The sequence below is a fragment of the Dermacentor andersoni genome, chromosome 2 (assembly GCF_023375885.2).
Source record: "Dermacentor andersoni chromosome 2, qqDerAnde1_hic_scaffold, whole genome shotgun sequence".
Classification (NCBI taxonomy): Eukaryota; Metazoa; Arthropoda; class Arachnida; order Ixodida; family Ixodidae; genus Dermacentor; species Dermacentor andersoni.
The window spans coordinates 54022977-54050287 of NC_092815.1; the positions used below are offsets into that span (position 1 = coordinate 54022977).

Below are 27311 nucleotides of genomic sequence, written 5' to 3' on the forward strand. Positions count from 1 at the left end.
ACTAAATCTAAGCCTTGCATCAATATAGTTAATTTTCGGGCCTGTTGGTGATGCATCGCATCTTTTGCAGCATAAAAGAACAGTCGCACACAGTATGATTTTTTTGGTGAGGAACCTTCCTCTGAAGAATATGTAGACTGCTTCAAGTGCTGATTCAGCTTTGGATATTCACCTTTCCTAAACACACAAACCCAAATTCAGAGAGCTAGACGTAATAATTCTTCATGATTGTTGTGGCGAATTGTATAGTGGGAAAGCAGCGTACTGTTAGTGCAGTGATTCTTCATTTTTCAGCAATGTGGAAGCGTCTCTAACTAGTCTTTGTAGTTACATGCGTAGGGAGTGTTGCATGTCATGCATGGAACGTTTTCAATGGCCATTTATCGAAAGTGTGGTCCACGGTAGCATGATCACTTTCATAGAGTTTCATACAATTACTAGAGGGAACTATTGCGCTGCGATCGTTCAGCCACCATGAGAATGATGACTATAGGACATGGATTTGTCCGATCTTCGTGCTTCGAGTTTCAGACATTCTTGTTGCTCCATTTATTACGCTTTATCTGGGCTTAAATTGACCTAATTTCAAAGCAGTTTATGCTTTTATTTAATGCAGAAGGTAGTATATATAAGACTCTGCAAGCACGCATAATCACTGCTAACTGCAGTGGCGCCACTTGTCCATCCGTCCGTCGAGTAATGGTTTCGATATCGGGCATCTGTGCTAGAAGTCCTGTGTGCAAATGGTCATTATAATTATTATAATAACCATTCATTTTATAATAACCATTATAAAATGATTAGTTTACAAAGTCACGAATCCGTTTGAAGTCAGAAGGACGAAGTATCGGCAAATGTATGCATCAGCCATCTCTCCCATGCTGACTGACAAAACACCCGCCGTGGTGGCGGAGTGGCGATAGCGTTGTTGTACTAAGCAGGGCGCGGGATCGAATCCCGGTGGCCGCGTTTCAATGGAGGTGAGATGCAAAAACACCCGTGTACCGTACATTAGGTGCACGTTAAAGAGTCCCAGGGGGTCAAGATTGATCAGCAGTCTCTCACTACGGCGTGCCTCATTATCAGATCGTGGTTTTGGCACTTAAAAACCCAGAATGTATTATTCGCTGACAACATACCGCGTCGGAGGTTCGTGCGCCCACAAATAGGTGGCGGTAAGCGCACAGAAGTTTGTGTATTTATAGAAATTCACCTATCCAAGCCTGGACGACTGTATGGCTTTTTGGGGATACGATACGGAAGGACTAACGGAACGGAGCACTAACGGAACGGAGCAGATAATGACCCCGGCCACCTATGGCCAAAGATTGCTACGCATGAATATTTGTTTTGCCGTTGCAAATGCCTTATCCTACAGCCAAATTTCCTTTCTGCGCGAGACAGAAAATACAGAAAAAGAATCATATCTCATCCATAAGTTCAAGACATTGCAACCAATATGCATAAACATTTCAACGGGAGTTAAGAATCTATTCGCTATGCTAAAATTAAAGCTATAGTCAACAGCGCACTTAGTTATTTTTCATTGGGTTGCTTAGTGTTTTGTTTCTTCCTCTTCTCTTTCCTCCTTTTCTTTTTTTTTTCTTTTATTATAGATTTATTCCATCTTAGTGCATTTTTCTCCACGAGCACCATTTCCTCCCGCTTCTTTTATTCTCTCAGAGAGACGATAGCTCACTGACTTGCAGCGGAGCAGATAATCTCCCCACCTGGAGGGGAGATTATCCAGCGAAGCTGTTAGCCTGTCGGTCATCGGCATTTTTCGCCTCCACGTCCGTTACCAAAAATGTGGGCCGATTCCGGCGGTAGTGCAGGGTATAGCGCAGTGGCTCCTACCCCCGTAAAGCAGATGCGTCAAGCATTCAGCCAAGTGAAGCGAGAAGTGCATACATTATTTGGAATCACGCATACCATATACAGATCAGCATTCGTTTCAATAAACAAGCATCCGAACCACATAATTGATGACAAGGCGCTCCTGAGAACGACGCGAAGCACGTAGCACTCCCCGCGTACGTTTCCCGGTATTGATTGATTGATTGATTGATTGATTGATTGATTGATTGATTGATTGATTGATTGATTGATTGATTGATTGATTGATTGATTGATTGAAAACTTTATTATTCCACACAGCTGGGGTGCCCGCCTCTTAACATATATATATATACACGCAGGTAGGGCGGGGAGGACGAAGCAGTCCCTGCGCGTTGAGGACGGTGAAAGATTACAGTTGCGCAAGTTGCCGTCGCCGCGGCAGATTGCGCATAAGTGACTTCTCTGGCAATTCATATATAAAAGAACCTGCCTAGCAACTGATTTCATTGTTGCTGTAACACCGCAACGGGTACGCAACGCATAACTCCCAAGGAGCACCGTATACGAGGAGCGGCAACGGGAAAAAGAAACGGCGATACGAACAGCGGCGTGCTGCCAAAATTACCATTACTCCCATTACTCTAGATTACCATTACTCTGAAGAATAACGCATACCCCCTTCCGTTGTGGTGGAACAGCGGCGTGCTGCCAAAATTACCATTACTCCCTTTACTCTAGATTACCATTACTCTGAAGAATAACGCATACCCCCTTCCGTTGTAGTGGTGGTTTTCAGCAGCTTCGCTGGGCATTCACTTTCGAATGCATTCATATTTTTTTCCGAATGCTAATGAAACGAGGAGCCACACGATATATTTTAATGACGGACCATCGCCGCCCAAGGTGGCATGCATGGGCACTGGCGGCGATGCCAGGTTTGGACCTTCGCGGAGTAAACATTGCTCTCCTAGGCCGCAAAAGATGTCAGCAAAAAAAAAAAAAAAAGAAAAAGAGGTTGAAAAATGCTCACGAAAAGGGCATTAAGCTGTGAAAGAAGCAGATCACTCTGGGTGGTAAGCTTGCTCAGACAGCAGCGAGCTACTATTAGTGACTTCACAACCTGGAACCTTCGACGAGTCACGTAATAAAAGCCGACGCGCTTGACCCGCAGATCTCAACCCGTCGCACAGGTGCGACATAATGCTAACGCATTTCTATCGATCGCGTTAAACTTACCGCTAAATCCCCGCTAAATTTCTAAACACACCTTCGTTGAGTGTTTGTTTTCTTGCGTTGCTAACTCTTTAATTTCCTTGTATTTCATCTGCACGTTCTACACTTTCGGGTCGCCTGGCATCTTGTCCTCGTTGATGCGTCGAGGCGTAAAAGTCGACTGCGTAGAAACCGGGTCCGGAATGAGCAGAAAAAAGAAGAAGGGGTAGATATTAGGAGCGATAGCTTCAAGAAGCTTTATCGCCGGCTAACTCGCATGTACACTACTGGGAGGCAGCCTATCTCCTGAGGCAAGTTCACCGTTCCCTCTCGTGAAAAGGGTGAAATTATAGTAGCTCTTCTCGAGGGACGGAGACCTTCGGGCGAAGCGAGAGCGATACGATGTCATAGCAGGCAGGCCGAGACCCTGACACGTCACGACCACGGTATGTGATGCGATCGTGACCGAACTTTACGAGTCCGTCAGTGAACTGGGGCGTCCGAGGAGCAAGCAGCTGAACGACTTGTTCGCGGCGCACTTTGGTGAGAGCTTTCATTTCTTCACTGTGCAACTCTGGCTTAACCCACCACCGCATCTCTGACCCTGTGGGCTTTTGTATGGACGGCCGGATTACAAAATCCAAAGGTGGAGATGCGGGATGGGTTGCTGAGGTGAAAACGGTGGGAGGAGGTGGGGCGGGGGGGGGGGGGGGGCATGGCTATTCCTCGGGTGTCATTATAAATGGGGTCAACTTTTTATAACTGTTAGGCTTCGGGTAAGTGGCTACAGCCTCCTATAATATGATTATCGGTGAGAGCATATAAGTTACGAAATTAAATAATCGATTTATAAAGGTGCACGATCAGACAAGGAATGAATAGCAAGCAGCGTGTTGGAGCCTTTAGTTTGGCTTACTGGTTGCCAATACTCTAGTTTATGTCAAACGTCACGAAACAGGCAAGGGCCCGGGCAAGAAAAATAGGATAAATGCTTGCGGCGGGCTTCTTTCTTCTGTTTGTGTTGTTGTGCCATAAAAGCCTGACAAATGGCGTAATGCTTTACATTACATGTTCGTTGTAATGCCTATGCTGTTTAAGGGTTCAGTAAGTGTTTTGCGGTACCTGTTGTCGAGAGGTCACAACATTATGGGCCACCATATTAGAAGACAGAAATTAGGCATACCTGTTGCGAGGCGCTGGGCAAGCACATATTATAAAGTGGCAGGCATTTGGTGTTGGCAAGGGGACAGCATAAATGCACTCTGGAAAAGATATATAGTTCGGACATGTTATGTTCAGTGGAGCATATGCGGTGTGTTCCAGGTTCCAGAGGCTGTATTCTCTGTCGACCATTTTTCGGGTTTAACTTTTGCGTGACGTAACGACCAGCGTGGCGTCTCATTAGAGCGATAGACGTCCTATCCGCTGCATTTTAACCCATGAACGCGCTCTGAAAGTGATATCTCCGAACGTGATCGATCGATAATGTGGCCCCATGGTGGCAGCCACTGTAAGGGCCCACTTAGGCCCGCAAACTTCTCAGTAACTAGTGACGAGGGAGGGGGCAGACAGACGGCGGGATGTGTGTCCTGCAGGAGCGAATATTTATGGTCACAAATTATGGGTCAGTGATCATGACGGAAATTGAATTTAATGACGGCAAACGAAATGAACGTTTCGAGCATGTCCTTGAAATCAGTGTACATTTTTTTACTCATGTACTGGACGCATGTATACCAGACAGCCGTCATCGTTCCTCGGCGCTTGGTGAAAGCAGTGAAGCGTGTGGCGTTTTGTGTATACATATGCTGCGCCCTCGATAAAACAGCTGTGCGCGTGCGGTCAAGGTTCACGGATTCGCATTCGCGAGTGCTCAGTCGACGGCAGTGTTTCGTCCCTGTGACAGCGTAGCGGAGCCTCGCAAACGATCCCGCTTTTAAAAGTGCCATTGCATACACCCCCTGCAGGAGTTAAAGTGCGGGGTAAGCGACCGATAACTGAGAGAAGTAATATACAGAAGAAAAACTGGCTGCCGCTTTTGCACTCCATGCCAAGCATCCACCCGGAAATGTATGGTTGCCGCCCTCGCTGCATGCATTAACACTCCTATCTCATCTATGATGCAACACAGCGCGCACATAACCATGCGTGCGCGTACCGGTGCTTCCTGAATCCACCCCGACGCTCGCTCGGGATTTTTACGCCAGCCTCTCAACCAAAGTATCTTCAATTAATTTATTGTCTATCCCGCACAGGGCGCCAGAGCTTGCCACCTGCTCGTCGGCTGTCTATAAAGAAAAAAGCTTCAGCTGTAATTCTGATCGTATACGGGTTCAGCATATTCCGTTCCCTCCGCATTTCTATATCCCTCGGACGCCTCCATGTGTGTACGTTTGCTTTGCTGCTGCTAACTACTTAGATATCACTGGCGAGAGAAAAGCGACATCGTGTCGCTCACCTCACACCTGAAACAAATGCGTCGCGAAAGGCGGAGGTTTGCAGCGACCCGCCAGCATGGCGATGTTGCGCGGTCGAGTCCGTGACGATGCCGGCCACATGCGTGAGAACAGGGATCGGCACGTGTATGCCGCTTGCGCGAGCTGCTGTTTTAACATGTGATTGGCAGCGTAGATTAAACTGCTACGAGTTGCGTGAGTGCGCCGCGGAGTCGCATTCCGTCCCTGTAACAAATACGCTATTGGTATGATATATATGGCGTAAGAAATGCCTACAGTTTTCATTCAAGCGCCCGCAAGTAGTTATTCCCGTTTCGAACGTAGAATTGTGCTCTCTATAGACACGGCCCTGCTCAGTACTTCGCCCTGTTCAACGAGGGAGGTCGAAACTCACCTTTAGGTGTAGAGTCATCGGTTGTATGCCAAGGGGATTTCTAGGCAGCCGCAATGAACCGCGAAGACGAATGGGCACAATCAAATACCGTCACAATTGTGTCAATGAGTGGGTCTTTACCCTTCCAGAAGAAACCGAAGACTGATGCACGTTGTTGACGTCCTGACAGATCTCAAAATTCTCAACAGTATTTTTTTTTCTAATTTATAAATTATATTTCTTTAACCCACGCTATTCTGTGCAAATGTGTTTTTCGATCGCTTTAATCCTAACATACACATTCTCGAAACCGCCTGCACTTTGGCCCGTCCAGTTGTGGGTACGCGTCAGTATTTGGGGACAAGGCAAGATGGTGCGAATGCGGTGGAATTGGCCAGTCGAGTTGTTTTAATGCGAGAGGTAAAATGTACACGTTTGCACATAAAAATTTGACAGAAACGTCGTGCAAAATACGTAAATCGGCGTAATGCGAAATAAACGAATATTCTAGCGAGGCAAGGCGCTTGCTCTCAAGAAGAGCGCAGTCGTTGACTGCCGATCAAATATAAATGGAAAGGCCTTTGTGGCGTTCCCACTGCAATTTCGTTGCCTCGCGAGGTCGCTCTAAATGCAAACGCTGTTCGTTTTTTTCTCGAGTGCTCTGTCTCCCGCTCGGGCGTGCTAATAATTCTGCGCGAACACATGTGGTGCGCCCAGGGCACGCGCTGAGGAACCCGAGGTCGTGCGTGCGCGTGCCCGTGTTCGAGCACTTCCTCAAGACCTTTCCCGAACCGCAGGCGGTTCTGTTCGGTCGACAGCGCGAAGGCGGCGCCGTCGGCGAAGAAGATGAAGCCGCCCGAAGACGGCGCGGCGACGGGGACGTCCAAGCTGGAGATGCTGCTGTGCGCCTTGTGCGCGTTGTACGTCTTCTACTACGTCCTGGCGGTGGAGCGCAGGCCGCGCCTCGTCGGCCGCCTGGGCAGCATGCGGCGCTTCATGCATAGCAGGTTCGGCAACTTCCTCAGCGCCTTCTATCGCACGCCCATCTGGTGCGTCGGTGCCAACTTCCAGTCGCTCGTGAGCTTCGTGTACCAGGTGTGCAATTCCTCTGCGAGTTCCATCCTGTCCGCCTGTCGGTCCTTTTTTGTCTCTGCCACTCGCGCGACACTATCACTGTGCTGTTCCTTCAAATGAACATATTCGCCCTTGAATCTTCATTCATGTGCCCAGATCTACCCGGTGTCTTGCCTTTTTTTTTTTTTTTCTGACTATACAGAATTTTTAAACACCGCCTGTATCACACGGAAATATTCTAGCCCATGAGACGGATTACTCGAAGAGGTGAACATACTTCTATGAGAAGTAGACATACATTATAATCTAATAAACGAAATTCATAAAGCTTTTAACTGGTTAAGTTACGGCACATATTGTGTTTCACGAATTGTAGCCGCGATGAGTCCGTAAGACATCTCCAATGAAAAAAAAAATTGTGAGGTTGTCACCGGTTTCGAGATATGCGCCGTCAATCTTGCGGTGAACATGCACTGTTGATCCACTTACTCCTTGGACAAAACGCCGTTGTATAGACATTGAAGCCAAAAGCAACCTGAACACCAGCGTATTTCGTCGCAGACTTTGAAAACAACTATCTCGAAATGATGTTGTCATCCTGATAACCTGTTCCAAGTGGATACGCCTTCCAAAAGTCATCGGCTGCAATTGATAAATTGCTACGTACGTGCCTCAAAGTAATTAGTTAAGAACTTAATGAAATATCTTTAATTTATCGATTGTGCCTTTCGATTTCTCGCGAATGTCCGCCTCTTCGAGTAATCCACATCAAGGACTAGAGTTGTGCTATCTACCCCGGACAATTTTTAAAAATTCTGCATTGTTACGTTTCGCCTACAACGCGCGGTAATGCCGGCGCGGATGCAACGGACGCCGGGGCTTTGTTCAAAACGGCGGACATTTTGGCCTGTTCAACGACGCCGCAACGCCTACCCGCCAAGCGTGTCCAGGCGTGTTTCAGTGCCACGTGTCTTCGTGTGTGCGTGTGTGTGTGTGTGCCCTCGCTTGTCAAAGCGCGGCAGCCGGGGAGCGGAGTTCCCCGAATGAGGGGCCTGGAGGTCTCTCGGCTCAACCGCTCGCGCCGTCGTGGGCCCCTGCTGCGCCGTCCCGTGACCTTCATCCCGTGACCTTCCCTCCTTCCCTTTTGGACCGCGACGCCGAGGGTATAAGAGCAGCTGCCCCCGGACGCCAGAAGAGAGGCTCCGATTTGTACTATTGAGTTACGTGCTCTCCCGTCTCTCCACTCCGGTCGACCTGACCGGCCGCTCTTTTGCTATGTTAGAATAAACAAGTTGTTTTGTTACCAGTCTTCTCTTGCTTTGCCGGGACCTTCGGATGCTTCCAGTGCCCCAGGCCGCCAGGCCAACGCTACCCTTGGGGCTTGCGACCCATTGGCAATAACGGGCGTCGGCACCGAGACCCCAACAACTCGTGCCAGCGGTACGATTCCAACATCTGGTTGCCAGCGGTGAGATCGCGACAACGGAGGCCAGCAGCGAAGAGATGCGGTTGACTGTATGCTGAGCAGCACAACGACCATCCGGGAGCAGCGCAACGAGCCCTGTGTGATGACTGGTTGCCTGCAGCGGAACGACTGCGCTGAAGTCTTGGCTGCAAGGTTTGGTGAGTGCGGGACTTTCTTCTTCTGAGTTTTGCCAGGCTTTTGTTAGTGTTAGAAACAGAGCTGGTAATTGTGGTTGTCGTTGCTACCGGGTTAGTTTGCGGCAAGACAATAGTAGGCAGTAGAGAAAGCAGCATTCAGAGCAGCCATGGATTTGAAGTCGTTGCGCAAACCGAAATTGTTGGAGCTTGCGAGAGAGTTGGGTCTGGATGTCTCAGACAAACTCAGAAAACCAGAACTGCTAAGGGCTATTCTTGAGTTAGAAGCTGAGGATGACGAGCTGTCGGAATGCCTTGAGACCATTGAGGAGAGGGAGACGGCAAAAAGACAGGAGCGCGAACGAAAAGAACAGAAAGAAAAAGAAGAGCGTGAACGTAAAGAACAGATAGAACGAGAGCAACAAGAAAAAAAAGAAGAGCGCGACCGTCAACACGCTTTGGAAATGAAGCGTCTCGAGTTAGAGATGGAACGCGCTCGTAATGGAAGTCAGGCACACGGTGCAGGAGAACGAGTATTGTTCAAAATGACTGACCTGATGCGGCCGTTTAAGCTTGGAGAGGACATTGGTTTGTTCCTGGTTAACTTTGAGCGAACGTGCGAGAAGCAGGGGTTCTCTCGGGAAACGTGGCCACAGCGCTTGCTCACTTTGCTACCCGGCGAGGCGGCCGACGTAGTCGCTCGCTTGGAGAGAGAGGAGGCAGAGGATTTCGACAAAGTGAAATCGAGTCTGCTAAAAAAGTACCGGCTGTCAGCGGAGGCGTTCCGTCGGAAGTTTCGGGAAAATGAGAAAGGCAGAAGTGAGTCATATACAGAGTTTGCGTACAGGCTTATGTCAAACATGCAGGAGTGGCTCAAAGAAGAGAAAGCGTTTGGTGACCATGAGAAAGTTCTGCAGTGTTTCGGGCTAGAACAGTTTTATAGTCGGTTACCTGAGAACGTGCGGTACTGGGTCTTGGATAGGCCAGACGTTAGTACGGTGGCTAGAGCCGCTGAGTTAGCCGAGGAGTTTGTGACGCGTCGGGCTCGTGGAGCTAAGGACGGTCAAAAGGGTGAATTTGGCTCCAAGTTTGAGAGGCCAAAGTTCACGCCCATGAGAGCAAAGGGGGACACACGTAGTTCGGATGCGAGTGAAAGCAGTCCGACCGAACGTAAGGAGACGGCGGCAACCGAAGCCGAACGCAGAAGGCGGTTCGAGATGAGGCAAGCGCGCGTTTGTTATACGTGCCAGAAGCCGGGTCACTTTTCGGCGCAGTGTCCGACCGAACGTAAGGAGACGGCGGCAGCCGAAGCCGAACGCAGAAAGCGGTTCGAGGCGAGGCAAGCGCGCCTGTGTTATACGTGCCAGAAGCCGGGTCACTTTTCGGCGCAGTGCCCAGAAACAAAACCAAAAGTCGTGTTTTTTTCATTAGGCAGCACTGACGAGAACATCAAGCTTCTCGAGCCTTACATGCGAGACCTCCTCGTGAACGGGAAAGAGTGCCGAGTGCTTCGCGATACCGCAGCTACGATGGATGTCGTTCACCCCTCTTACGTAGAACCCGATATGTTCACGGGCGAGTGCGCATGGATCAAGCAAGCTGTGGAAGCTCATAGCGTGTGTCTGCCGGTAGCAAAAGTGCTTATTGAAGGACCTTTCGGAGCACTTGAGACGGAGGCCGCAGTGTCATCTATGCTGCCCCCCCAGTACCCGTACTTATTTTCGAACAGGTCCGATCACCTCCTGCGCGAGAAGGGGCTTTTGTTTGGTGAGGCTAGCGTTCAGGCCTTAACCAGATCGAAGGTTCGGGAGCTCGCTGCAAAGGCGGTAGTTGCGGGGCCGACGTTGTTGAACGATGAAAAAGGGTCAGAGGCGCAGCAAGCTGGTATTCGGAGCACGCCCGAACGGGATAAAATTGAGCCTGTAGCGTTAAGGGTACCAGATACTGGAGAGGAAATTCCCGATGCGGGAAAGTTAGAAGAGCTTCCGGTCGAGCTTCCGGGACTAGGCTCAGTGACAAACAGGAAAGACGCCGATCAAGTCATTAGTGACTTAATAAGTAAAGCATCGCTGTCGCCTGAGCAGAAAACAGAACTACACCAGCTCTTACAAGAGTTTCAAGGTCTGTTCTCTGAGAGGCCTGGTAGGACTTCTGTCCTTACTCATGACATAGAACTTACCTCCCCAGAGCCAGTACGATCCAAGGCGTACCGGGTGTCACCCCGCCAGAGCGATATTATGGAGGCTGAGGTAAAGAAAATGCTACAGCTCGGTGTTATTGAAGCGGGTGAGAGTGATTATACCTCCCCTTTGATTTTAGTTGAGGTACCGGGCAAGGAACCTCGTCCTTGCGTCGACTACCGCAGGCTTAATTCCATCACTAAGGATCAAATTTATCCGATCCCTAACATCGAGGAGCGCCTTGAGAGAGTGAGTAGCGCTCAGTTTATTTCCACCCTAGATCTTGTCAGGGGTTATTGGCAGGTTCCACTTACAGAAGAGGCTAGTAGGTATGCGGCGTTCATTTCACCAATGGGGACATTCCGTCCTAAAGTTTTGAGTTTTGGTTTGAAGAACGCGCCATACTGCTTTTCAAGCCTCATGGATAAAGTGTTGCGGGGACAGCAAGAATTCGCTTTACCGTATCTAGACGACGTAGCGATATTCTCCGCATCCTGGCCGGAACATATGGCGCACTTGCGGGCAGTGCTAACCCGCCTGCGCGATGCGGGCTTGACAGTCAAGGCTCCCAAGTGCCAGTTAGCACAGGCCGAGGTTGTCTACCTCGGACACGTGATTGGTCGGGGTCGTCGCCGCCCCTCTGAAATAAAAGTGGCCGCTGTGCGAGACTTCCCGCAACCGCGCACGAAGACCGATATTCGGTCGTTCTTAGGTGTCGCCGGCTATTATCAGAGGTACATTCCCAGGTACTCTGATATCGCGGCTCCCTTGACGGATGCTCTAAGAAAGACAGAGCCGCAAACAGTCGTCTGGGATGAGACGAAGGAAAGAGCTTTTAGCGCCCTAAAAAGCGCCCTAACAAGCCAGCCTGTGCTACGATCGCCCGACTACACAAAAGGGTTCGTTGTTCAGTGTGATGCTAGTGAGCGAGGCATGGGCGTTGTACTGTGCCAACGGGAAAATGGAGAAGTAGAACACCCCGTCCTGTATGCTAGTCGTAAGCTGACGAGTCGTGAGCAGGCGTATAGCGCCACCGAGAAAGAGTGTGCGTGTATCGTGTGGGCCGTTCAGAAATTGTCATGTTACCTAGCTGGCTCGAGGTTTATCATTGAAACGGATCACTGCCCTCTCCAATGGCTGCAGACCATCTCTCCCAAAAATGGCCGCCTCCTGCGCTGGAGCCTCGCTTTGCAACAATATTCCTTTGAGGTGCGTTACAAAAAGGGGAGTCTCAACGGTAACGCCGATGGCTTAAGTCGAAGCCCCTAACGTGGGAATCAGCCTCAAAATTGCTTGTTACTGATGTTTTTCTTCCTGAGGCAGGATTTTTTTCTAACTTATTGCTTTTGTGTAGTGTTTCAAAGTGATGATGTGCTTTTTAGTGCAATTTTTCCGATTTGTGGACGCGTTCTGAGTGCTGCTAAACTACTGTAAGGCACTAGGCAGCAGTATAAAAGGGGAAAGAGCCTGGCAGGGCTTAGTGAGGGTTGTGCCGTGCTTGCTGACTGAGCGGTTGACTTTCAGGCGTGGTTCTAACGCTTACCGGAAACGAGAACAAAAATGTCAACTCTCCCGAAGTCACTTTGCAGTGTCCTGTGTGCACCTGAACGTGAGAACGAGGCCTTCTCTGTGCGCTGCGCTCAAGAAACGCCAAGGACGCCCAACTTCGGTTATGAGCATCATCGAGCGACATCCCTCCGGACAGCGGATGCAGTCCCCTGACCATCGGGATCTCCTTCCCCCGGCGGGGCGGTCTGTTACGTTTCGCCTACAACGCGCGGTAATGCCGGCGCGGATGCAACGGACGCCGGGGCTTTGTTCAAAACGGCGGACATTTTGGCCTGTTCAACGACGCCGCAACGCCTACCCGCCAAGCGTGTCCAGGCGTGTTTCAGTGCCACGTGTCTTCGTGTGTGCGTGTGTGTGTGTGTGCCCTCGCTTGTCAAAGCGCGGCAGCCGGGGAGCGGAGTTCCCCGAATGAGGGGCCTGGAGGTCTCTCGGCTCAACCGCTCGCGCCGTCGTGGGCCCCTGCTGCGCCGTCCCGTGACCTTCATCCCGTGACCTTCCCTCCTTCCCTTTTGGACCGCGACGCCGAGGGTATAAGAGCAGCTGCCCCCGGACGCCAGAAGAGAGGCTCCGATTTGTACTATTGAGTTACGTGCTCTCCCGTCTCTCCACTCCGGTCGACCTGACCGGCCGCTCTTTTGCTATGTTAGAATAAACAAGTTGTTTTGTTACCAGTCTTCTCTTGCTTTGCCGGGACCTTCGGATGCTTCCAGTGCCCCAGGCCGCCAGGCCAACGCTACCCTTGGGGCTTGCGACCCATTGGCAATAACGGGCGTCGGCACCGAGACCCCAACAACTCGTGCCAGCGGTACGATTCCAACAGCATGTAGTCCACCCGTATACCGGGACGATGCGGCTTCAGTGCTTAATTATGTGATTTCCAGGGCGAAGCAAGCAAGACCCTCGTGCTTTTGTCTCTTTTCCTCGACCCCGCGGTTTCCTAACCTTTTCGGAAGCTGCGAAGCGGAAGGAGCTGCGAAACGGTGTAACACTGCAGAGCTGGCTGCCGGAGCTGTCCTACCGGCGCGAGTACCTGGTCCTGTCGGACGGCGGGCGGCTGGCGCTGGACTGGCTCCACGAGGAGGCCGAGGCGGTCCCCGTGCTGCTCGTGCTGCCGGGCCTGTGCGGCGACAGCCAGGCCTACTACCTGCGCTCGTTCATCCCGCTGGTGGAAAAACTGCGCTGCCCGTGCGTCGTCATGAACGGCCGCGGCCGCGGAGGCCTGCCGCTCATCACGCACCGCATCACCCACATGGCCAGCGTGGGAGACCTCACGGAGGTGCGCGATGTGTATGAGCACAGCCCGGCGAGCATCGGGGCAGGCGCTCTTTGAAAGCAGCCGCGGAGGGCATGCAGTTGCCCCCACTTTGCTGTTTTCGAACGGACTCGTATTAGCACTCCAGGCAGACATGCCATCGCCTCTTTAATAATACCGGCATTGGATCTTGTTCTAGCACTGTTACATTATCGTCGCTATGTATACCATCACTTTGTTGTCGTCGTAACCGCGCTGCCCTTCTTTTTCTGTTCGAACTCTACCATGTAGCTTCACCTACTTCAAACTTCTCAGTTGTATCGCGCCTCGAATTCCGCGTAAGATCACCAGGGAGCATTGACCTTCCCACCTTCGTGCCTGTCATAGCCAGCACTCAACATTGTAGTGCCCGCGGACTACTCTCGTTGGGGCAGGTACACGTCACGTGATGTAAATCGAGCCACTGAAAAAACAAAAGCATAATTTATTCAATGGGACCTTGCAGATCACGCCACATATGTTATGTGACGCGCAGGCTCGTAAATTACCGATAGGAGTTATAGTGGGCGCGAGGTATACCAGTGAAAGTGGAAGGTTGCTGTTTAGTATTAACCACCTGGAGAGTGCACGACTTCTTAAATGTTTTTCTTCTCTCTCTCTCTTTTATTCCGTCCCATGCATATACTCGACGTTTCTTTTTTTTTTTTTTTGCGGAATGATTTATTTTAAAAGAAACGCATATTTAAGCGCCTGCCATGTTGCAGATAGGCTAGGTGGCTAGGCTGACGTTAGCAGTGCGAAAAAGAAAAAGAGTCGACCGTAATTTTTTTTATTACCTAAAGTTTGCTCATCAACTTTTTAATTGCTCGCTTTAGGGTGTAAATTTTAACTGCGAAATTAAAGCCGAAGAGTTGTGATCGAAGTCACGCCTGCTTAACAGAAATCCTGATACTGCACCACTTTTGACATATCTGTTCCCAAAATCTGCTTTTGGGAAACTGTTAACTGGAACGCCAATGTATTTCTTACCACGTTTTACCGGTCGAATATCGTACCTCACTCACGTATACACCTCACTCGGCGCTACGCCGAGACGTAGCGGAAACACAGCAGCTGAAGAAGCTCAATACTTTGTCGGAAACGTCCACCTCATAAAAGCGGTATCCCGGCCGTGGTAATTACAGACAGGGGAACCTCGTTCTGGGCCCCGAAATTCTAAATGCAGCTTTGAGACTTGGTGAAACCGCTCACCGGAAAACGTATACCGTATCTGCCACCCGAATCAGTGTCGCGATGTCACAAACGCAGGAGCCAAGAGCACCGATCGAGAAAATCAGAAAACAGGACAGCTAGTTTTTATTGCTCCTAGCCAAGGACGCCCTCTTTCTTTTATGTTTTCCGCAAATGCCGGTATACGCGTCCTTATCGCCGCCTTCAGGTGCACTACAGATGCGGCACACTATAGGCTCCCTTCAAGAGGAAATCGAAGGGACCGTGAACAATTTTTGTTTAATCAAAACTTCGCATTTATGGCAGAAGCGATCCACAAAATTCAAAGCATATACTGTTCCTGACGCACTCAAATATCCACGGCAGAGAACAATAAATGAAGCAGCAACAAAACCAAAAGGGAGATGCAAGAATCGATATTTATTGATTTTTAATTATATAAATATTGCAATTCAGCAAGCAAACGTGTGCGCTGTCACAATTACCATTACAAATTGTATTAAAAAAAATCACCGCCCCTTTGAGTCCGAACAGCGAAGCTGTGTTAATTGCACCGAGTGTTACACCATGCAAGTCAAACTTCGCAAGCAGCCTATATTGTAAATGTTTTGTTTCAGCATTCTTTCACCTCGTTTTCGCTTTTGCGTGCTTCGCGTGATGAGCATGCTTTAGGAGTGCTATTTTTTTTTTTTTTTTTTTTTGCGGTTCTCTCAGAGCTTTTTTTTTTTTTTTCGTGAGACAGGCCCTACGACGAAGAGGCCGTTCATGAGCCAACTCTCGCTGACGCTCGCGGTAGGCAGCTTCTTCCTCAGGAGTACCTGCTACTCGTGGTCTTCCCATAGTTGTAGCTGGGATGGAATCTGCGGAACCACTAATCCAAAGCGCCGTATATTGGGCGCGAGGCTCACCACTGGAGATGCGAGCGCTGCAATCGTTCTTTTTTTTTGACGATTGGTTAGATTGGTTTGACGATTGACGGGACTGCCGGCACCCACACGCTCCTATAGTATAGCGTTTCAATCGCTGAGCACTGTTCGCTGGCCGCAAACAGCCAGCACACTTGTTTCTTTCGCGGCACGGTGGAATCAATCGTCGATAAATTCGATGCCGATCTGCCTCGATCGCCAAAAATGCACCTTGTGACAACCATATAAGATTTGCGTATAAGATAGCATTCTCACAGTGGAAAAGGGGTTGGTGTGACCCCTTTCCCCTGGTAAACTCTTTTCCTCTCCCGCAAGGCCACGTGGGCCCTTTTTAGCGAAGTCCGACAACGACCGCGCAGGGTCCGCATAAACAGCTTCACTGTAAAATTCTTCAGCGTCCCCATGTGCGTTGCTGAAAAAAAAGAAAAGAAAAGGAAAAGCACGAACGTATCGGGGCGTTCTCGATCACCTGCATAACGTGTGAAGAGCCGCTGATTTCTGTGATACCTGGGCAGTGACCTCGCCATAAACTATCATACCGCTGAGGCACCTCTGGAATCTCCTCAACTGTTGTGTCTGCTGTCGGCCCAGCAAGTTTCCGCCTCATAGGTGACGCTGTTGCCACGTCATCATTTCTACGTCATGGTCCACAGAAACGCCATTTGCCTCTCAGGTAGAGAACAGAGTCGCGTCTGCCGATCCGGGCCTATCGCTCACTCAGTAGCAGGCGTCTGTAACGTCTGCGTAAGGTCTGCTTAACCAAATTTGCGGTTCGTGCTAAACGTCCTTTCTTTTTCCTTTTTTTTCTTGCATTGGGTATATGGGGCAGCCAAATGCTTACACGCTGTTTCTCATATTGGAAACTTCAATAGGGGCTCTACTGCAGATACATCGACGGTCGCTTGCTCGAGGTCCAACATAAAGGATCCGAGCGTGAACGTGCTGACCGAAGCGTTAATCAAGACTCGTACGCACGCGCGTAGGTCGTCGACGAGGTTCGCCGACGGTATCCCGGCCGAGCCCTCCTGGCGGTGGGCCACTCGCTGGGCGGCCTGCTCATCAGCCTGTACCTGATCAAGTACGGGCAGGAGGCGCGCATCGACGCCGCGCTGGCCATCTCGACGCCGTTCCACCTGGCCACCGCCAAGCGGAATCTCGAACAGTGGTGGAACTCGAATTACGGCGTGCTCATGTACATGGCCAGCAACCTGGTCGAACACCTCAAGATTAACGAAGACGTGCTACGCTTCAGCGTGAGTCACTTTGCTCCGACGGCGGCTGTCTATAGAGAGCGCTGGAATCCAGGCGCACAAGCTCGGGGCAGTGACGCTATTTTATTTTGGTCACATTTCGCAGGCTTTCTACGAAAAAAAAGAGACTCATGTAGATGATAATGACATGGAAACAACTTTGTGGACTTCTGCAACTATCCAAATCCGACTAGTGCCTTAAAACAAATATTTATAATTTTGCATAATCAAACAACTAATTACTTAACTAACCGCAATTAAAAAAACGCTGTCAGTAGCTCAAGACGACTTTATGAACGAATTATGCCGTTGGTATCACTCGCGCAAAGTGTATCGCTCAGTTTTTAATGTTTAGTTCTAAACTTCTAGCTGCGTGAAATAGACGGTAGACTAGCCAGCCATAGCCATGTCGGAGAACGCGGCATGCAAAACAGCGAACCGTGGTCTATAGTGATTGTTTCACACCGCTGCCACAGCAGCCACCGACGGCAAAAGGTCACGATAGTGGGAGGAAAGAACGCAGGAAACGAACCTCGATAATTATTTTCACTCTGACCACGCAGCGAAAACGGCAACAATATTCGTGGTTGATTCCTATAGCTTTCTGTATGCAATTAAACCTGTTCATTGCGGTTTATGCGTCAGACCGTCGACCATGTCGTAAACGCAGGAGGAGGTCAACGCGGACGACGTTCTCTCCTGTTGGACGCTGTCTCAGTTCGACAGGACCTACACGGCTCCGGTATTCGGCTTCAAATCGACGGAGGAGCTCTACGAAAGTTGCAGCCTAAAGGTAATGTTACTTGCTTGCGCTCGTGAATTGGAATTTTATATGGAGGACGGAAACGGTCTGTAGGAGGGAGCATGTATAGGAAACTATATATATCCTCGACAAGGTAACCTCCCTTCACGCCGCCTCTCCCACTCTATATATTCGGGGCTCATCGGCGCTTGTTGACGTAGAATTTTGCGAAATAGCAAGGCAAACAGATCTACGCTGTTTTTGGACATTATAAAGCCATTATATTTGGCTCGCTGTAGCTCTTAGTGGCGCCCTCATCACTATTGGCTCTCGCCCGTGGAGTTTCCCCATGACGCTCTCCGCTCTACTATTCCGCCCTATGGGCGGCCAGAAATTACCGCTAGCCTATCACGTGGTTCTGGAAGGAAACCAAGGACAAACTAAGGAAACACGTTCACGTTATGCCGATACGCGCGTGTCCGTGTCTGTTATGTTGTTCTCGCGTTTTCCTTGCGCCGTTTCAAAGGTGCTCTTGCCACCGCGGGGGGTATCTAAAGGGACCGGCCGCAATATAGACTCTCTCTACGTGCTTCTCCACATGTAACAATATTGTACCCGAAACAAGTAATCACAACGCTCGTTGTTGGGCGAGTTGGCACTTAGTAGATGCAATGGTGTATCGCCGCAGCGCGAAGAATGAGGATACGAACAGAAACGTTTGTTGGCGTTCGTGCCTGTTTTTGTTCTTACCAGCTTTCTTCGCGCCGGCTATACAATAGTATGCAGTACCAAGTCGGCCAATCTGCTATACAGCTACAAGTACGCCTGGCAAGGTTCTAATGGCGCAGCGTATATACGCAGGGCAAGCTGTCTCGCGTCCGGCGGCCGCTGGTGTTCCTGCTGGCCGGCGACGACGTGTTCGGCTCGTGGCACACCTTTCCCGAGGACGAGATCATCGCCTCGCCGTGGCTGGCCGCCGTGGTGACACCGAGCGGCGGCCATCTTGGATTCGTCGAAGGCTGGCTCTTCCCGCGGCCGCCCTTTTACGCGGAGCGCTTCGCGGCCGCTTACGTGCGAGAGATGCTGCGAGTCGTCGAGACTCGCGGCGTCGACGGGCTCGCCCAGCTAGGCAGTGATATGTAACCGCTCGACCCTGCGTCGTTCGATTATGCAGCGCAACTAAATCTCCATATTGCAGTTCGTCCTACGGATTTCTGAGCATGGTTTCTCATCCTGTCTCTCTCGTTCTAACCTCCACCTTAGTTTCAGTTTCCAATTTGCATTGTTATGCGGTGAATGAGGAATAAGTATAACGCCCACCTACTGGCATTAAAATGTTACCGGGAATCGACCGTAACACGAATAATCTAAAGGATGCTGCTCGCTCATGAATCTATCTTGGTAGAGATTACTTCTCGTAACCCTCCCACATATGTCCTTTCACGCTCACTCATCGAACCTGTTCGTCGGCGCATGTCTCTAACTCATATATATATATATATATATATATATATATATATATATATATATAATGCAATTTTCAAGGATCTATGAAAATGAGTACTTCCGCCCGAGATTATTGCGTCTTCTACATGGGACAGCTTTTCATGGGGCTGGTGTGTTCGTCTCCATACCACGTCTGTGATGTCGTGCGCGCACGTGCGTGTGCAGGCGTACGTGTGTGTGCCTCTGTGTTATGCGCTCACCCCGCTTGCGTGAAATAAAATTTGCCATGCGCGTTTAAACCGTATAGGCCTTCGCTCTGGATCAAGGCACAACAGAACTGCGCCGCACATCCAGTGGTGCAGCGTGGGTGGCAGCCAGTCCGAATGCCGCGCGTTGGTTGGTTGGGCACGCACGATGGCGACGCTGACGGAAATTCGCGTCATACGAATTCTGTGTTGCAGCGTGGGCTGTAATCTGTTTCTGAGCTTAGTGGGTTGTAATCTGTTTCTGAACTTAGTCGAAAAACAAACATCGGGAGACGTGCTGTCGTCAAGGCGCTTGGCTAAAGTGCCAGCTAATTCTGCAGCTTGGTAAGCAAGCAGACTTAACCTGAAATATGCTGTACGTATGTCGCAATTTATCTACATGTGCCTGTGTTTAACTTGTGCGTTCTATGCGGCCTCATGAGTATCGGTTGTACATGAAGTCGTACCTCGTTATAACGAAAAAGTACACGAACCAGGGTTCTCGCGGTAAAGCTGAATACCCTCACCGCCTATGTAACTCGAAATCGCGTGTGGACTGCATGCAGTTCAAACTTGGCATCGTGAGCTTTCCAGTGCAGCCGTCAGTTTCACTTAGTGCATCTCCATTACGAAGAAAATTAGAAGACTATTCGGCGAGGCTCTGGCCTGTGTGCTTTTACTTACGGGCACGTATAATACATGCAGTCCACGCTGCGCCGTTAAATCGCGCCCGCAATAACCTGCTGAATACGCTGAGCAAAGAGATCGTATATTTAACAATCCGTTTAACTTTCCATTCTGTTCGCCCTTCGTTTTTGGCTCTGACAAAACCGCGTCGCTGTTATCGTCGGGATTAGGCGCGGGACGAATGATAGGAATAGGAAATCAAATGTACAACTTCCTCTGCTTTCTGTCCATCGTGGTGCATGCTTTCACCCCTTGCTCAGTTTCTCAAAATGCACTTGCACAATTCCTTTCTGCGCGCAGACCTCATTCCACCTCCAACCTACGTCTCACCATGCAGTGATCACCGTCACAAAGTTGGAATTTTGCGGTGTTGCACTAGGGAGCCTGTATGTCCCCCTGTACTGAGTCATTTCCAGTAGACGAGAACCACCTGCCTGCCGCGATTATTGCTACTGAAGACGGTGCACTATTTCGCACGGCTGTTGCTGACATCGCCACAGGCTTCGCATGCTTAACACCACCTTTTGCCGCGGGCTTTAAAGAAAAAGCTTTCATTGCCTCTTCTCGGAGGTATGGCGTTCGTTGTCGTTTCCTCGCCGCGTATATTTGTGGATATGCGTATACATATGTACGTATATGAATGTGCGTGCCGTGTGCAAATTTCGGAGACTAATACCCTAGTTACACGGGCAGCTTAACCGCGGTTAAACTTAACCGTGGTTAACTCGCTCAACCGTGGTTAACGCGAACCCTAGTCCGCCAGAATTACACGGGCTATCCCGATCACGGTTAATGGTCTGATGACGCGTCACGTCATCTCTTGCGTAAAGGCTTCATTCTGAATAATTTTTCTTGGACATTTGATTACAGTGGTATAAAGATGTTATTTTTCAGCAAAACAATTGTCATATTTGAGAGTTTTAACGTGTAAGACTGCGTTTTGCAGGTGTAGGTCATTTATTTTCGATACTCCTACTCTCAGTTGTGAGCATGCCTGGTGGGCATACAACTATTTAAAAAGTCAGAATTAAGGGTCACAAATGGGTAAATATTAAATAAAATTAATTCCACTGAACGAAAAGGTAAAAAAATATTCTTAATGAACAAATGAATGTTTCGACTAACAAACATTGGCTACATAATTAAAAGGAGTACAACTTTACGCGAATGCACTTTGGAACTATACGCTTGCATTTACAAAAGAAAGAAAAGAATTAAAAAGGAAGAAAAGGCAGTGCTTTCAGGTGTTAATGTATGTACTTTGCGATTTCACACTGCACAAATTATCACAAAAAAAGTACATGTTAAAAATACTGAAGTTATAAGTTTAAAAGCAGCGCCATCAAACTGGACGAGAAAGTGAGACGCACACAAACACACAGCGTTTGTCTGGGTCTCACTTGTCCAGTTTGATTGCGCTATTCTTAAATTTCGAAATTTGTGCGTAGCCGTCATCACTGTGTAGAGGCGCGCGTTTCGACTAATTGAGTGCAGAGCGGCCAGATTATCTGCCCAAATGTGTCGTATCAGTGCCTCAGTTGTCGCGTCAGGCCATATGATACGCTTTTTGGAAGGTATCTGGGAAGCGCCAGCGCTGCACTCGGGAGAAGTACTGTGCGCAATTTTGCCCGTTTCCGAAACGTCGGTTACACTAAACTGAGGTTACCAAGCTCGGTTGGCGGTCAACCGCGGTTAGCAGCCTAACCACAGTTTCGCCTGCCGTGTAACCGCGCTAACCGCGTTTAGCGATAACCGCGGTTACGTTAACCGCGCTTAAGGTCACCCGTGTAACAAGGGTATAAGTGTTCAGTCCCTGGTTGGAAAGAGAGCAACGGTAGGACGAACGACAACAGTTACTCCCCATGCACTTCGCTCCATGCAGTTACTCCCCACATCGCTCCATGCACTTCGTGTCATGGAGCGATGCGGCGAAAACGGTATTGTTTATAAATCGTGAATAGATCGAATTTCGTGCACTGTCTATTGAACTACATGCAAAGCTGCACTTTGCCTCCTCGTGAGAAAATTGCGTGAAACTTAAAAGCTGGAATGTGAAGAGCCATGCCCTTCGTGCGCACACCATAAGTGAACGATGCACATTAAACGCACAAGTCATTAATAGACGGCTAGATTGTCTTGGTCAATAGTACCTAAGTTCCTTCTGTTCCAAGGAGGCCGCGAACTTAACTGAAGCGATGTGTAGCTCAAACGGGACACGTATAAGCGACAGAGAAAGTGACCCTCTCTGTCGTCTTGGGTGTCCCGTTTGAGCTCGCTATATACACGTATACATCGCGTGGTGACTCAGTTTAAATCACCCTGTAGAATACTCTGGCTGATTTATTTTCGCAGTCGCCTATGGTTTCAAGAACACTCAACGTTAGACTCTCACCGCATAGCATGCACAAAATGCCGAGTCGCTTTTATATTGCCGCACTTGCGTTCCGATGCTTAACCTTGTGTCAATATCCGGTCCTGTCAATAAGCGAGCACCGTGGTGAATGTTGACCACGGTACAAAGCAACCCCTCGAATTCAACCAAGTTTTAACATGGAGTGTTTCTGAACGTAATTTAAAGAAAAATGTATTTTTACTCCAGGAGGTACACACATTTTTCGGACGCGCTTAAGTACATCCTGATAAGGTCGGCTTAAGTTAGGTTCACGATACAAAGGATCTGGGAAAATAGAGTCCACTAGTGCCGCAGAAATTGCTTTTCGACTGGCAGTGAACATGTACTCCAGGCTGAATCTAACTTTTAAGAAAAGAAATGTGTCAACAACCTCCTTGAGAAATCCCCAATGAGTATGTGGGACATCTTTGGCATTTGATGACACTAGTATATTAGGAACATAATGAACTAAACGGAGTTGAGACATTTTACGCCAGAACGGATGATCACTTTCCCGAAAGAAAAACAGGCGAGAAACAATTTGCCTGACAAAGAGGTGGACTAATCCTAGACCACCACGTTCGACTCTGTCGACTCCGTCGACGTGCCGAAACCATAGATCACTATTTCATAGACTGTAGGGATGCTGTATCTTTTGGGGACATTCTCCAATGGACGCTTAAAAAGTACATTGACATCACTCCATATTCAATTACGTTTCTTCCGTTTAAGGTTACGGGTGATCCTCCCTATGACATGTTCATAGTATTTGGCTTATACAGCCTATAAAGATGTAGACCGTGTGATCGCCAAGCCGAAAGCCCGGGATCTGCAAAATCCTTCTTTCGCGAAAGTGCTGCTTATGTAAGAAACGTGTACGCTGCGCAGGAACCTCCGCCAGACTGGATGCACTTGTTGGATGCATGTGTGTGTTTGCCTGAGTTTTAAGTGTGTAGTTGTGTCCACTTTGTAATGTACCTTCAGTTTTGTTTTCCATATAATAATAAATAAATACGGCCACCGTGGTGGAGTGGTTAGAATACCTGACTTGAGAGCGAGAGGAATTGAGTTCGAATCCTACTTTCGGACACTTCATTTTTTCGGCTCAGTAATTTTTTTATTTGGGTATAAATGCCTAATTTCATTAATTCCACCTTTGCGGAGCATCGGAAAGAATTACCGTTACTCCCTTGAGGATCGTCGGAAAAAGGCCACTGTTAGACCTCGAAGGAGTAAGCGCATGGGGAGTAACAGTTCAACCCATGTCAGTTAGTCCCCAAAAGGACTAATGGTTGTGGCAAATCAGTTAGTCCCCAAAAGGACTAACCTCCCTGGTCCCTTTTTTTTTTTTCTTATAGAGTGTATCGGCAACTTGGGCCACTGGGCATGCATGTGCCCGGACAGACAACTTGCTGCTGGCCCAGTGCACAACTTAGATCACCGGATGCGTGGCACTGGGCACGCGCCCATTCTTAACCAATCGCCCGAATGGAAGTGATAAGCTTTTATCACCGCGCGCATGGCCGATCCTCCAGAGTGGGTTGCGCCATTTCACTTGGGAACAAGGATGTGCAAATGTTACACAAGCGATATGGAGCCTTAAATCTATTGTGATATGTGTCGTACTTGCATGTGCATGCACCTAGATCTCGTCAACGTTCTTCCTTCGCCAAGCACGTGTTCATGTTCGTCCTCGTGACGCAGACGCAGGCGACGAGGCACTCGTGTCATTCGTCACTGCTGCTACCTCGCCAAACAAGAAACAAGCTTCGCGCGTCATTTAGATTCCAACATTGCGTTGGACTTTCTCATGTTTTTACCCACTTTCGTCTGTAATATCATTGGTCTTCGGGGCAGAATATGATAAATAAATAAATTGATCGTCACAAGTTACGACCATGCGCTTCCTTGTTCTCGGCGATCATTTGGGTTATCAGCATTTCTAGAACGTGCTGGCGAAGCGCTGCTAGCCTCCGATTCAATGCACCTCCCATTATTGGACGCAATGCGTAAAGAAATGCAATTAGCATTCTAGGGAAATCTGTGGAAAGGTAGGGAGGTCAGCCCGACAAGCGTCCAATTTACTAACCTACACTGCGGGGTAAGAGAATAGGAGGGAAGTGTGAGAGAGCAAACACTGTGTGCACGCTTCACTGTGCGCAGCGAAGCACCGTGGCACCGAAGTTCAAGCGGCTGCTGTATATGTCTTGCCTCGCAATTATACTTTGGGCTGCCGTCATCCAAACAGCGCATTCTTAATATACTTCACGCACTTTCCCAGATGATCCTCTTGATTTTCTCCCGCAAACTCGGGTAATGGGTCGTCCATGGTCTAATTGACAGAGCATAGGGCTGCTGTACTGAGGGAATCGTGTTTGAAACCAACCATTTGACCGACTTAGGTCACTGGGTATTTGCCGCTCTTCAATGAACCTCTTCGATGCCATCTTGGGCATCGATGCCATCTTGGGTTACTGGGTACGTAACGCTCCTCAATGATGAAAAATAAACCCTTTAAAGAAGTAAGCAGGAATAGACGGAAAGACAGGGAGGTTAGCCACTTATCATACCGGCTGGCTACCCTGTGCTGGGGAAAGGTGGTAAGGGGAATAAAAAAGGAATAAAAGACATTATAAAAGAGATGTTACAAAAAAAAAGAAGAGCGATAAAGAAAGGGGAAAAAGGAAAGGAGAATACCGCACTGCTTATAAACTCTCTAAGACCAATTATCCTCAACATGTGCAACAACCCTTTAAAATTTCTCCGGTGCTGGGCGGAATCAAACCCGCTCAACACAAAAATACGCGCCACACGCGTATTTCGCGGCGGTGCCGCTAGATGGTGCAGCGTGTCAGATGGATGTAGAGCTACTGTATAGGCTCCCTGTGCCTATGCAGTAACTCTAAATGGATACGCAAGATAGGAGCCCTGCTGCATACACGCCTCGTACATGACGCGTCGACAGTCATCGTCAGATGGGTTCTGCCGGCATTTTGTTGTCTATAAGCGTCCGTTTGCGAACGGCAAAGGGCGTGGTACGAAATAAGAGGCTTGCAACGCTCGGCTGGCACGGTCACGAAACACCTACTTGAGCGCGCACGACGATGGCGAAAAAGGGATTAGCGTTGACAGCTGCATTAGAGCAAGCTGTCACCTCGCTGACGAAGACGCGATTCTAAACAATTTCTTATTGAGCCTCAGTGGTGCGCAGCGGGCTTTTTTTTTTTTTCGCATAGTGGTCACTAACTGCACACCCTCGACTTTCTTGGCGGCCATGAGGGCGGACGATCGTTATAACGAAATAATGAATATAGCGAAATGTAGCTCTCCCTTCATCTTCGTTGTAGCGAGCTTTCACTATAACGATGATGCAAACCAAGCGAATTTTTTTTCTATGTCTCACTGGTATTCACTGGTAAGGTTACGTGTCATGCTGACTTGTCTACACGGGGACCACTGCGACAGGCAAGCGCGTACTCTACACAACGCACGCGGGAGCTTGCAGCACTTTCCGATGCCAGAAAACTAGCGGCTACAAAAAATAAATCATGAACGTAACAGGTGACCAAGCTGATTGGAACGCTAAGATCGTTGTCATCAGCGTAAATTTCTGCATGACAAGAAAAAAGTCGAGATGACTCTTCCGGCATTCTCTAGTTAATCCTCAGCCACGTCAACCAAACACCTCCCCCCCCCCCCCACCCCGGCCAAGCAATATACAGGTACACGAGAAACAAAAATCGAATTTTATTTAAAAGAACAAGGAACACCGCAATAAACTACGGCGTCTGGCATCAAAAAAAAAAAAAAAGGGGGGGGGGGGGGTTGCACACCGACTGTGTCAGCCATGCGTAAACAGTACGAGTTTATATACCAGAAGTTGCAGGAAGAGCGGTCAGGCGAACCGTAATCGTAGGTCACAGAGGCCCTAAAGAAACGTTGTGAGCGGGGGAGTCCTGTACTTTGGCTACAATCCTGCTCGTATCCTGGCGTGCAGGCGTGCGTACATATGGCTACAGCCTCTCGGTGCGATTGCGCGCACGTGGCCAGATGTCTGTGGTTATCTAACGCACAGTCATTGCTGTCACTCGTCCACGAGAACGCAGCCACGCGCAGCTTATGTGCCGATTTATCTGTACGGGCTTTTAACGGGAAGCATTATCTAGGAAGCTAGGAGCAAGATCACGCAAGGTCATTTTCAAATTCTCGGGCCACCTTGAAAATTCAATTTTCCGCTTACAGTCATGGAAAAATAGAGCTACAATCTTAAACTATACCTAATAATGTCAATAATAATGAAAAATCATGATGACATATGCAGTAATTTATTAATGAAATTTAAGATAAACCTCAAGCTCTTGGTTTTGTGAGGAGTGTGAAGAGATAACTTACAAGTCTGAAGATAGCCAACCTGTGTTGCTTTAGTAAGGGCACATTTAAAGTGAGTAAAGTGACAATACGGCACCTTGGGGGGCATGGGTCCTCTGGCCCTCTGGACACGAAAGTCACATCACCTGTCACCGCCACCTTCACGCGTCAGCGGCGTAACTACTGCGCAGCTGGCGCGCGCTTATTGATTGGTGCAGTGATTGAACGACAGTCGCCGCTCGCCATTCTCCACAGCTAAGGTCCCTCGACAAACCTTTCTTAATCTAGGAACCTCATCCAAAGCTCCACAGCTGATTTTGCTCTCGCGAGGGCTGCAAACATACTTTGACCAAAGAAGGTGAGCGTTGCTTCTACGTCATGCGCCAGAACAGCCAGGGATGGGCAGCGCTACCCTTATCTAACGGAAGAGAAGCAAGAACGTTTAGCTCGCAAACGCGGAGATAATAAGGA

The 27311-nt window shown here is 49.0% G+C and overlaps 1 protein-coding gene across 1 annotated transcript; it reads left to right on the forward strand.

Moving 5' to 3' along the window:
- The first annotated feature begins 3261 nt into the window (after positions 1 to 3261).
- On the forward strand, positions 3262 to 19447 carry LOC126542296 (phospholipase ABHD3-like). Its single transcript, XM_050189313.3, has 6 exons — positions 3262 to 3594; positions 6678 to 6975; positions 13297 to 13578; positions 16694 to 16963; positions 17631 to 17753; positions 18564 to 19447. Exons 2-6 carry the CDS (start codon positions 6727 to 6729, stop codon positions 18843 to 18845), a joined length of 1206 nt encoding a protein of 401 aa, XP_050045270.1. The 5' UTR covers positions 3262 to 3594; positions 6678 to 6726; the 3' UTR covers positions 18846 to 19447.
- Positions 19448 to 27311: the final 7864 nt, after the last annotated feature.